The following is an 11,829-nucleotide window of genomic DNA, read 5'->3' on the forward strand; positions in this document are numbered from 1 at the left end:
CTAAGTTGATTCCTATCGGTTATTTCTCCTCTCATTAGGGAAGACGTCCACTGCAGATATCTTCTTTTCTTCGTATAATGTACTTGCACGCTCTGTATTATACTTGTATCCGTGTTTAAAACACCGCCCCTATAATGATATTGACCACATAATAAAAGAATGATTTTTTCATTAGACTTACACACAGTCTTATACTCCAATCTTCGAGCAGGAGGTTTTGGTAGGGAGTAAGAGAAGTTGTGTAGTGATCTGGATGGTCACAAGTTGAAGAGGACATTGGAGGAAGGAACTAGACCATATATGTGACCAGACGAATCATTTTAGTAGACATCGAATCTATCCAGGTGCTAGAGTATGTACTAGAACAACACTCCAGATCTCAATGAGTATTTGCCATGCTACTAGACAAATGACTGAAGAACTTTTATAATCTCAGTGACGGTTGAGATTACCATAACCATGGTGTTGACATTGGAAACCTTCTCCAACCATGGGGCTGAATTGGGGGGGAAAACGAGACGGGAGGCGAAGTAAAAAAGAAAATTGAAAAAAAAAAGTGAAAAAAAAGGCGAAGTGGGTTCGGATTTAAAAGATCAACCGCTCCCACACTGACCCTTCGTTCAATTTTCTTGCCCTCCATCTCCCCCAACTCTTCCACCTCCTTTCAGGTGCTCTCACTTTATAGTCTGCATCTTTCTTCAATTTTTCTTTGTTCATATTCAGTGCAAATTGAAGCAATATGTCGGACGAAGTCTACGAAGGCGCCATCGGCATTGACCTTGGTAAGGAACCTGCATTCTTTCTTTTATTTTTTAAAAATTTATTCTTTCTTTAAGAAAAAGGGCTATCACATATACCATAACACGATTTTCACAAAGAAATTGAGTTTCGCTAAGACATCAATCCAGGCACAACCTACTCCTGCGTTGCCAACTATGAAGGCACCAACGTTGAGATCAGTATGTTTCTTGAAGGCATCACATTCGGCAGGAATAGGCCCTGACTTGGATCCTTCGTACAGTTGCCAACGAGCAGGGTAGTTACACAACCCCGTCATTCGTTTCTTTCACCGAGAAAGAGCGCTTGATTGGTGAGGCAGCCAAAAACCAGGCGGCGATGAACCCCAAGAACACCATTTTCGACATCAAGTGAGTGAGGACCAAGCAAGTCTCTTGCCATGTCTACCTCTCCCATTCAAGAAGTTCTCTTACTGACCAACCTAGGCGTCTCATTGGTCGACGTTATGAAGATCCTATCGTGAAGAAGGATATTGAGTCGTGGCCTTTCAAGGTAGTTGACCAGGGCGGAAACCCCGTTGTCGAGGTTGAATATTTGGGTGAAACCAAGACATTTTCTCCCCAGGAAATCTCTTCTATGGTCTTGATGAAGGTATATCACGAACTACCTGGTATATTATCGATCGTGCATAGTTGACCTGTTTCGATCCGATAGATGAAAGAAGTCGCAGAGACCAAGCTTGGAAAGAAGGTTGAGAAGGCTGTCATCACCGTACCAGCTTATTTCAACGATAATCAACGTCAGGCGACGAAGGACGCAGGTGCCATTGCCGGTTTAAATGTTCTCCGCATCATCAATGAGCCCACTGCCGCCGCTATCGCCTATGGACTCGGCTCCGGAAAATCCGAAAAAGAGCGTAATGTCCTGATCTATGATCTTGGTGGAGGTACTTTCGATGTGTCTCTTCTCAACATCCAAGGAGGTGTTTTCACTGTCAAGGCCACAGCCGGTGATACTCATCTCGGTGGACAAGATTTTGACACCAACCTCCTTGAACACTTCAAGAAGGAATTCCAGAAGAAGACTGGAAAGGATCTCTCAGGCGATGCCAGAGCTCTTCGCCGTTTGAGAACGGCCTGCGAGCGTGCCAAGCGTACACTGTCCAACGCTACACAGACAACTGTTGAGATTGACTCTTTGTTCGATGGAGAGGATTTCAACTCGTCTATCACTCGTGCCCGCTTTGAGGATCTCAACGCCAAGGCTTTCTCTGGCACGCTCGAGCCAGTACAGCAAGTTCTCAAGGACTCTGGCCTTGAGAAGAGCCAGGTCGATGAGATTGTGCTCGTTGGTGGCTCCACTCGTATCCCTCGAATCCAGAAGCTGCTCAGTGACTTTTTCGATGGTAAGAAGCTTGAGAAGGTTAGTTGGCATCAATCCTCCAACGTCTCCGGTCATGTCCTCAAGCTAATTATGGCGTAGAGCATTAACCCAGATGAAGCTGTAGCTTATGGTGCCGCCGTGCAAGCTGGCATCCTTTCTGGTAAGGCCACCTCGGCTGAAACTCAGGACTTGCTGCTTCTGGATGTCGTTCCCCTTTCCCTTGGAGTTGCCATGGAAGGCAATATTTTCGCCCCGGTTGTTCCCCGCGGTCAAACTGTTCCCACCATCAAGAAGCGCACCTTTACGACTGTTGTAGACAACCAGACGACCGTTCAGTTCCCAGTTTATCAGGGTGAGCGCACAAACTGTGCTGACAACACCTCCCTGGGCGAGTTTACTCTCGCTCCTATCCCTCCCATGAAGGCTGGCGAGGCCGCTCTTGAAGTTGTTTTCGAGGTCGATGTCAATGGTATCCTTAAGGTCACCGCTACGGAGAAGTCTTCTGGCCGTTCCGCCAATATTACTATCTCCAACGCTGTTGGCAAGCTCTCCACCACTGAAATCGAACAGATGATTAATGGTACGTCTACTGCGTTGTCTCACTGTGTTCTTACAAGGAAACAAACCTAACGCTGTTATAGACGCCGCCAAGTTCAAGTCGAGCGACGAGGCCTTTACCAAGAAATTCGAGTCTCGTCAGCAGCTCGAATCTTATATCTCTCGCGTCGAAGAGATCATCTCAGACCCCACCATGTCTCTGAAGCTCAAGCGGGGCAACAAGGAAAAGATCGAGTCTGCTCTAAGTGACGCTATGGCTCAACTTGAGATCGAAGACTCTGCCCCTGAGGATTACAAGAAGAAGGAACTCGCCCTCAAGAGACTCATCACCAAAGCTATGGCCACCCGGTAATCTGAATGCAACGAACTTTTTTGAGTTGCTATCACTTAGTCACTCCACGTCTCATTCTCTACTTGAGCATTACCGTTCCCTGCGGATGTGTATTTGCTTGCAATCTGGAGAGATTGAAACATGTCTCTAGGGCTTGTTATAACCATTCCCAAAGATCCATGTACGGATATGTCGGAAATGTGCTCTTTTTCTCCTCTGGTCTCATTTTGTCCCTTTTCATGTCTTGTTTCCCTTGATTTGGTTCACATTATCTAAAAGTTCATTCTAGACTAGACGAAATTCGTCGGGGGAAGAAATTAATGATTTGATGAGCCTCGTCCATTCTATCTCTTACTTTCGGCTCAAACATATGGCAGACGTCATAGTGATTTTAAAAAGCTATGATTCGCGACGTGTGCGACGTTGAGGCAGGGAATTAGGGAAATTTACTCCCCTTTATACAAACCATATGCTCCTCTGCTATTCATTCAGTAAGGGAAGTAATATTAGTAATATTAAAGGCCTGTTAAGCTTATTTCTCGGAAAAATTGCTCTGTGCTTAAGGTATCGTGATCTGATTGGTTTTGTGCTGCACAGTAGTATTTAATAAATGCATGGATGTTTTTGATTCCTGATAACCCCAACCTTTTTGGTCCAAATAATACTTCCAATTGCTAGGTCATCATCTATGCAATTTAAAGAAAATGCAGCGGATACAACGACTCTCAATTCTTTCTGACATTCCTCGATCTTTCTATTCTGCGAATTCCAGCCCAATTGTGCTTGACGCACGTCAACCCTGGAGGTTCCTGCCTCCCTCTGAACGATTCAACCTCACAACTCGAAGCTTCTCTAGCTCTCCCTCGCTGTGCAAGAAAAAAGACAAATCTCGAAAACTCACTGGCGCAAACACAGAGTTGAGCATTCCGTCGGAGGACCCCTATGATCTTTCTTCGCTGGAAAACGGCATTGTGGCTGCGGTGGCCCGACTTAAAGATGAGCTCTCCAAATTGCGCATGGGCGGGCGTTTCAACACGGAATCACTTGAGGATTTGAGAGTGTCCTTGGGCAAAGGAGGCAAGGAAATAGTAAGACTGGGTGAGCTGGCACAGGTTGTCCCCAAGGGAGGGCGGACGGTGACTATATTGGCTTCAGAGGAAGAGGTAGGACTTCGTTCTTATCCAAGCGGATTGTTCTCAAGGCAATTGCATGCAGCAAGTCGTATACTCAGGGTTATACTCAGGGTTGCTAATGATATTTTCGTCCCAGCACGTGAAGCCGATCACCTCAGCGATCCTTTCTTCCGATTTGTCTTTAACGCCACAACCTGACCCTCATAATATTCTTCAACTGAATATATCGATCCCGCCACCCACGAAAGAATTACGGGAACAGACAGTGGTTGCTGCTAGAGCGGCCATGGAAAAGGCAGCTGGTGCAGTTCGCGAATCGAGGAGTGTTAGTCATAAGCGCCTTCAAGATATGCAGAAGAAGAAGCTAGCCAGGCCAGATGACGTTCGCAAAGCTCAGGACCATATGGAACGGCTGACAGAGAAGGGACAGAAAGAGGTGAAAGAATTGTTTGATGCTGCAAAAAGGGCATTAGAACGAGTATAGTCAGATTATCATTTTGTTGAATATGCCTCCTATACTAGTTACCAATATATTTAGCCTAATATTTCCCCCTAAAAATACAGAAGATAGGTACAAGCGAAGCAAAAAAAAGGAAGGGTAGGTACTGGTGATGGGAGTTAAACAGGAGAAATCAGTTCAATTAGGAGCCTTCCTTCATCAGCGCACTCTCAGACTCTTTTCGCGGATGCAGGGCGACCTGAAGCAAGAAGTGATTCAACTTTTGAGATAAATTGTGAACTCTTTCCGGCAATGCGGTACGTCTCATTATTATTGAGGTTCTTCACAATCTCAGTAAGGACAGTTGGCTTATCGGCCAATGCTGTCTCCAGCTTTGGGTAGTTTCCTTGAACAAGCTTTTCAATCAAGGCTCTCTTGTTCAGTGCACTCATCTGCTGAAAACCCACATCTTCAGGTTCCACAAGATCTCCTTTTCTCTGTGAGAGGGTATCGGCACGTTTTCGTGCAAGCTTTTGCGCCTCCGACAAAGCATTATCCTTTTCAACTTGATTAAGAAACTGGACGCTTCGTCCTTCGAAAAGTCGCTTGCCCAGCTCATAAGGGGGCACATAGCCATTCGGGAAGCGGTCGCTCAGCCAAGAAAGCTTTTCAACAACTCCTGCAGTCCTGGCTGTGACGCCTGTCGGTAAAGATGGCCAAGTCTCCGTCAAGTTAGACTCAGGGGGTTGCGGCGTATAGCGAACAGGAACAACAGCGGATGCCTTGGACAGTTGGACATATGCTTCATCAACTTCAGCCTGCGAGATTTCGTCCACCTCCTCAACGTCTGTGCGCTTTCGCTGTGTCCTCCCATTACCCTGTTTACGCCCCTTGGGTACGGCAGTCTGAGTCCGATGTATAGTCCCAGATCTACGACCGTGAGTTTGCGCTCCAGCCCTAGATCTCTGGAAACGGGGGCTCCGAATGATATTGGACGGTAGACTGCCGGCTTTAGGAACAGCGAGCGATCTGGCGTCAACAACGCGCCGGGGTGGATTCCGACGAGAAGTGACATTCACGTTTGAATCACTGACTCTCCCAGAGGCAGCGGATGAGGGTGAAGAAACCCGAGAAACAGATTGAGTTGCTGCATTGCGAGGATCTGTACAGTCAATGATATAGAGATTAGTAAAGGTACATAGGCGATACCGTACTGGGAAACAGTGCATCATGCATATTCCTCACATACTTTGATGATTTGACTGAATAACTGCCGGCTGATGGGAGAGCGTAAAGAACCGTACGGAGGTAATGATTCCATCAACTGGCGTCCTACGGTCACGGCAGCTCGCCAGAAACCTCAACTTCGTTTGGATCATATTCCTTGCTGTATATGGCGGAGATGATCAGAAATTTATTGAGTATTGTCCTTAATCACAAACAGGTAATTGGGGTACTGAAAAAGCATCACGTGTCAATCACGTGACTGGTTTATACCTGTTCTGAGGTAGATCCGAGTTCCCTTTTGACATGCTTGAGTGTATATTTCAAAATGCTACGTCAAAAGCCTACAGCTATCGCAATCACTTCGGAAGATATCGCAAAGCTTGAAGACATGCGCCTTCGCAAGCGCTGTGAAGAGCTTCAAGGCCACGCGTATGAATCCGTCAAAAGCACCTTGAGTCATAGTGCCATCGACCCGAATGATGAATTGAAACCATTACCTGGTGACAGAGCAAGAATTGTCCGCTCTCGGGAGGAACGTATTGGCATCGGTCGGCGCAACTAAGTGCACTTACTTAGTAAGCTAAATCCGTTTTGTCGGCCCAATTCGATATACTGACACCTTTTTCCTCACTTATACGAGCTGGATGGCAGTTGGTTATTATCTCATGTCAGGGCTTTGCTTCTGATGACTGTCCCGTCTAGCCCCTCATGACGTGAGCATGAAGGGTTATTGATGATCTGTTCTGGCTTGTCTCCCTATACGCAGGCATTCTTTGTAGTGCAATTTGGCGACTTTCTCGATGGAGGCAATATTCCTAAGCTTGTGCACTGAGAGTTTTCTCCTAAGAGTAGTGGTCGACGCAGATTTTGATCGCGATAGGCTTCTTGATATGTTATCAGGCAGTTTGTAGATGGGTATGCCAGCTGCCACCATGCCATCCATATATCTTTTGTATTACATGAAATATCATGGAACTAGACATAAACTACATTGTTGACTATGAGGCTGGCAAGTCGAAGCATTGATCTCTGGAGATCTGACCCTCTCGAGCTCGTATGGGGAGCCGTGGCCCTACAATTAGCATGGCCTAGAAGTGAAAGAGAGACTAATTCAATAGTGAGAGAACGAGACCAACAAGTCCAAGATTCTCTATGATATTTAGGCTCAAATATAACGTTTGCAGATAATGAGCCAATGAGGTGGAGTGAAGCATAGTGAACATGAACACAGTAATTTTTTACCGCTGACGTTTGGTGTTACTCTGCTCGGTAGTGTCGATGGAGTGTGCCCACCTCCGTTTCAAGCCATTAGGATCATATACACTAGCAACACTCTGTTGCCAGTCACGTGCTGTAAATAGGACTGTGTGTCCATTGAACTGAGTTTGAGGAAGAGGTTGGGTAGTTGCGATCGATGACATTTTCGGTGCCTCATAGTGAACGGGAAACTGGTTTGATACACCAGTGGTTCCTTGTGTAGACTGGCCTATGCCCATGGGCGGCGAGTTTGTATTCACATTTGAAGGGGCGACAGGGAATGCCAGGTCCCACTGGCTGATGAGGACGTTAGCAAACAACTCTGTCACAATGGAACAGCCAGGGAAGTGCATACTTTATGATTCGAGTGGGATCCCAGTTATTTTCGTCAACTAACGGACCATCTACCGAATGACTGTGATGTGGGTGCGGTGCAAGCATGCCCATAGGTTGAAGCTGACATGAGTCAGACTTTGAGTCCTCAGTGCCAGCCGATATGGGCGGCGTCATTGGGTAAGCATAACACACTCTATTCTGCACGTTACTCGGAACCTGGTCCAATTGAGCATGGTAACTTGACCCAAGTGGTGGGCTCGGATGGTACGGTTCTGAGGGACTCCCGTAAGGAAATGTAGATTTTAGTTCGAAAGGGCGATTGATGTCAGCGGAGAACGCGAGTCGCAGGGAGTCAATCTGTGCCTGTATTTCAGGCATAGGCCAAGCCGAAGAACATTTCTCAAGGATACGCATGTGACGTGTGAAGTAGTCCCTCGCATCGGTATGAAAATGAGGATCAGGGGAGGTAATAGCAATCTTAGAAGAGTTAATCCAGTACCAGACAGCACAAACTCGTTACACTTACCAGATGCAGCATAGTGCATGTCAGAATGCAGTATATTGCGAAATTGATACCTCTTTGCATGAACAGAAGACCGCGCAGACCGAAACGCTCTAATATACCTTCCTGAAGCCTACACAGGCTTTTTGCGGAGGAATAGCACAACGCCATGTGAATCTTCCATCCTCCACCGGCCGCAAAGGACTTGGATGCCAACAATTGTGGTCGATGTAGTAAGATGATGCCAAGATGGCAATGCGAGTGCATATTTCCAACAAAATGTGAGGGTATCCATGGCGGCGAACCATCGCTAGGATAATTAATCTGTAAGTCTTGAGGGAGGCTTTGGAGCCAATCGGTAAAAAGGGGGTTTTTTTCAACAAATCTGGGATTCGCTCCCCAGTCTTTCTGTTTCTTGATTTTGTGATATATATCGGTGATCAAACGGATATGATAGGCGTTTCTGACAAAGTATGCATATTGCCTCGAGCGGTCGATTTCGAACTGGTCGAGACCATCGATATCTAGAGTCGGCCGCATATCGACAGTCTCCGGGTCTACCCCGTAATCCGATCGACCTAACAAGATAACGCAATCAACCAAAGCAGTCAAAGCCAACGAAGCAGATATCGACATACCTTGTGGTGCACCGATCATCACTTCGACAACCAAGAGGGCTTGCCATATTCTTGTCTGCACAAGACATTCCACTGAATCCAACTCACAAGGCCTGCCCTCTGCGTGGGTATTGTAATGTTCATGGATGTCTAAGTCCTTCGACATCGACACGATTGTCTTCACAGTTTGCCATGAACGATAATAATAACCCTTCTTTGGCAGTGACTCTCGAGCTTTCAATAGCAAAAGCAAAGCTTGAATGGTGCTTAAGCGTGGTACATCCATGAAACTGGACTCATGTCCTATCATTGTATGACCATTCGTTATTGACTGTTCGTGCTCCATGCAACGCATACAAAGCGACCAACTTACTGTTTGCCAATGCGAGCCACTGTGCGCCCTGAGCCGGATCGTCTGATAACCTTCCGGAACAAGCGAAAAGTGCTTCGAGGAGTAGAGGAGATATGGAATTCCGTTCATTCTGCCATTGGTAGTAAAGATGAGATCGATGAACCACGGGAATGTAAGGATGTATATCGTCAAAGTAAATCTTGAAGTAATTCATCACTTCGTCATCGGAGGGCATTAGCTCCGGGGGAATACGGATGGTGGAGCCTGCCCCGGTGCTTAGAGGTGGCAGTCTTTCCTCAATTTCATCCTGAACTGGAGCTTCCGCTTCCAATCGCTCTTTCCGTTGTTGTCGAATATAGGGTGCTTTAATTGCAATATCAGCATTCTTCTCTTACCGCCAAAGGACTGACGCTATTGATCTTACCGATACCAGTTTCATCGATTTTCAATTCACCCAAAACTTCGCTAAGGTTCTCGGCAGTAGATTGATCATCGTCCGGGAAAATGCCAGTATTCGAGTTATCAAGACCGTGATTTGGAGTGGTAGGAAATACTTGGGCGTGCTGGTAGGCATGGCCTGTTACGGGTAAATGCGATGACCGTACTTCATAGATATTGTGTTGGGTGGGACCATTTGGGGCGTATTGAGGCATGATTCCGGCACCGTCGCTATAGGGCTGACTATTTCCAGCAGTAGGCTGGATTCCAGCGCCGAAGCTCTGAGGCACTGAATAGGAATAATGCGAGGCTGAATTCGCTTGAGAAGCTCCTAAGGCGCCCATTGAAGTTGCCTCAAGACCTTGCTCCGATTGGAAGTCGCTATCCTGTCCAATGGTAGGAGGGACACATACGAGCTTCAAGCGAGTGCAAGCTGAGCAGGGCCAGGTATTCGTTGTGGCAGCGTCACACTTTATTTTCCGTTTTCTGCAGCCATTGCAGGCTCGCATTACTAGCAACGCATGAGTCAACCACAGGACCAAACAATGCTCGACCTTAATAATTCAGGATTTAAGTAGGGAACGGAGGGGAAAAGAGGGCACAAAATATGAAGAGAAGAACGACAAACCTTTCAGCCTCTTGTGCCTATTATGCTCATCAACAAATACGTAGTCTACATTGTAGGCAAGTTATTAACCTGAATTGACGAAAGATCCAATAAAGGGCGACTTACTCTTGTGCCCCTCCCTTGGGGGACCATTTGAAGGCGAGAAAGCGTGGCCTTGCATTGTGATGCTTGTTTTATGCGGATCAATGAGGCCGTAAAGGTGGAGGCGACTCAGCCCGGTAGCCGCAGGGTCTACGCTCGTGACCAAGCTGTAAAAAACTATTGTGAGTATTTATTCGCAAAGACCCGCCTTGCTTGGATCCATCAGCAAAAGATAAAGAGATCACCAATGGCCTCAGTTTCGCCAGGTGAGACTGTAGCTTATGGAAGAGTATGACTAGTTTGACGAAGTCCCACAGTCACATTCGATGTAGAAGAGCTTGAACCATGTGTATCGGGTGTAGAACGAGGGAATCGATATAGCCAGGAACCGACTAGCGCACAACGAGAGCACGTCAGCAAAAGCATAACCTGGAGGATTCGGCCCGTGTGAGCAGACTCACGATTGAGTTCAGTGACCATCTGGTGAAGAAACGTAGGTCTCTCCGAAGCCTGTATCGATATAATGGACGCCGCAAATTCGCCGACAACTATGCATAAACAGTGGCCAATGATTGTGTGAGTTTCCGAAGGCGACGGCTTCTCAACAATTATGCCTGGCGATTAATCTGCTATTTTGGGAACTGCGGGACGCGTTGCAAGGTCTGAAGAAATGATAAACCTTCTTTCTCCTTATCTGGTATAGGATACCATCAGAGCTCGAGGAAATAATTGCGGACATTAAGGCGCTGACGTGGTAGTGAATGGTATAATAGTAGCTGAGATTTGCACTGCAGGTGCCCTCATTTAGTCGTTAGTCATTGTCCAACTGGAAGAAATTTGAAAAAGGCGAAAGGATAAAGATGCCAGATTGCAGTCACAAGTCTGAATTCAAATGACGAAACAAAATCATTGCCTTCTTGTCTAGAAGAAAAGGGTGAAGAAATAGATGGAGGCTCGTGGGACTTCAATGGCGCAGGCATATGCCAGGAGACGCCGATGCATTGGGCAGGAGGAATATTGTGGCGACTAACCAGATGGCTGATGCTGAGATTGCTCTTTGGGAAACGAGTAGAGAGATGTAGGAAGTCAGGCCGCTCAATGAAAGACAGAGGATGGCATGGGCCTACTCAGCTCCCGTCGTTGTCCAAAACAATCAGCGTATCATTGAGGGTTCCTTGATAATAGATGACAAAGGGGGTGCACGAGCCTGACTTAAAACACCGCACCCAATTGAAGATGGTCTCCCAGAGTGGACAAGTTTCAAGGCAGCAAAGATCGAGGTTGGGATCAACGCTAACCAATACAGTCAGGTGGCCAAGAAATACAAAAGCCACAAGGGATTGCACAGTAGAATTTAGGCAATGAGGGGCAATGGGATAGAGATCAGAGGATTAGACAAGGGGATCGGTGACAATGCGAATTTCCACATGGAGGGATTGGTAAGGTACTCTGACTATTATGTAGATGATGAAAGGACAACTCCACTACTTGCCTGCACTTGAACTTCAGCTAATAACTCTTGGCCGCACACGCTAAATATTTCTGGGGTTATATCAATTTTCTGTGGGGTGCTGCAGACAGAGGCAGAACTCGGGAGGTACTCCGTAGACAAATCCTAAGATAGATACCTTCGTCTACTAGAGATTGGTCAAATGACCATCTGTGATGAGAGTGGTGAGTGCATCAGAGATGGGTGGGCGGAAAATGAGCCTATTAAGTAATTCAAGTCTACCCAAGAAATTTAAGGTATTGGAGGGGTTAAGGGTAATGCTGATTATTCTGATAAGTCGAGATATTAAAGATCTTGCG

At 46.6% G+C, this 11,829-nt stretch overlaps 5 protein-coding genes across 5 annotated transcripts; 3 read left to right on the plus strand and 2 right to left on the minus strand.

Moving 5' to 3' along the window:
- The first annotated feature begins 532 nt into the window (after positions 1-532).
- hscA (putative Hsp70 chaperone (HscA)) lies at positions 533-3,480 on the plus strand. The gene is made up of 7 exons (XM_742107.2): positions 533-782; positions 909-959; positions 1,022-1,148; positions 1,224-1,389; positions 1,453-2,160; positions 2,221-2,701; positions 2,763-3,480. Exons 1-7 carry the CDS (start codon positions 740-742, stop codon positions 3,029-3,031), a joined length of 1,845 nt encoding a protein of 614 aa, XP_747200.1. The 5' UTR covers positions 533-739; the 3' UTR covers positions 3,032-3,480.
- Positions 3,481-3,714: 234 nt separating this feature from the next.
- Positions 3,715-4,627, plus strand: AFUA_8G03940 (ribosome-recycling factor; the record flags this gene model as incomplete). Its single annotated transcript, XM_742108.1, has 2 exons — positions 3,715-4,173; positions 4,280-4,627. 2 exons carry the CDS (start codon positions 3,715-3,717, stop codon positions 4,625-4,627), a joined length of 807 nt encoding a protein of 268 aa, XP_747201.1.
- Positions 4,628-4,812: 185 nt separating this feature from the next.
- AFUA_8G03950 (uncharacterized protein) lies at positions 4,813-6,000 on the minus strand (the record flags this gene model as incomplete). Its single annotated transcript, XM_742109.3, has 2 exons — positions 5,832-6,000; positions 4,813-5,744 (listed from the first exon to the last, which is right to left on the minus strand). The coding sequence occupies exons 1-2, from the start codon at positions 5,959-5,961 to the stop codon at positions 4,813-4,815; spliced, it is 1,062 nt and encodes a 353-aa protein (XP_747202.2). The 5' UTR covers positions 5,962-6,000.
- Positions 6,001-6,134: 134 nt separating this feature from the next.
- On the plus strand, positions 6,135-6,384 carry AFUA_8G03960 (CDC26 family anaphase-promoting complex subunit; the record flags this gene model as incomplete). Its single annotated transcript, XM_742110.2, has 1 exon — positions 6,135-6,384. The coding sequence occupies one exon, from the start codon at positions 6,135-6,137 to the stop codon at positions 6,369-6,371; it is 237 nt and encodes a 78-aa protein (XP_747203.1). The 3' UTR covers positions 6,372-6,384.
- A 60-nt stretch (positions 6,385-6,444) lies between these two features.
- AFUA_8G03970 (Zn(II)2Cys6 transcription factor) lies at positions 6,445-11,747 on the minus strand. The gene is made up of 11 exons (XM_077805293.1): positions 11,052-11,747; positions 10,482-10,808; positions 10,045-10,412; positions 9,940-9,984; positions 9,298-9,822; positions 8,895-9,236; positions 8,543-8,824; positions 7,929-8,482; positions 7,422-7,879; positions 7,052-7,363; positions 6,445-6,959 (listed from the first exon to the last, which is right to left on the minus strand). The coding sequence occupies exons 3-11, from the start codon at positions 10,097-10,099 to the stop codon at positions 6,785-6,787; spliced, it is 2,748 nt and encodes a 915-aa protein (XP_077661421.1). The 5' UTR covers positions 10,100-10,412; positions 10,482-10,808; positions 11,052-11,747; the 3' UTR covers positions 6,445-6,784.
- Between the last annotated feature and the right edge of the window lie 82 nt (positions 11,748-11,829).

This window comes from Aspergillus fumigatus, chromosome 8 (assembly GCF_000002655.1).
Source record: "Aspergillus fumigatus Af293 chromosome 8, whole genome shotgun sequence".
NCBI classification, from domain to species: domain Eukaryota; kingdom Fungi; phylum Ascomycota; class Eurotiomycetes; order Eurotiales; family Aspergillaceae; genus Aspergillus; species Aspergillus fumigatus.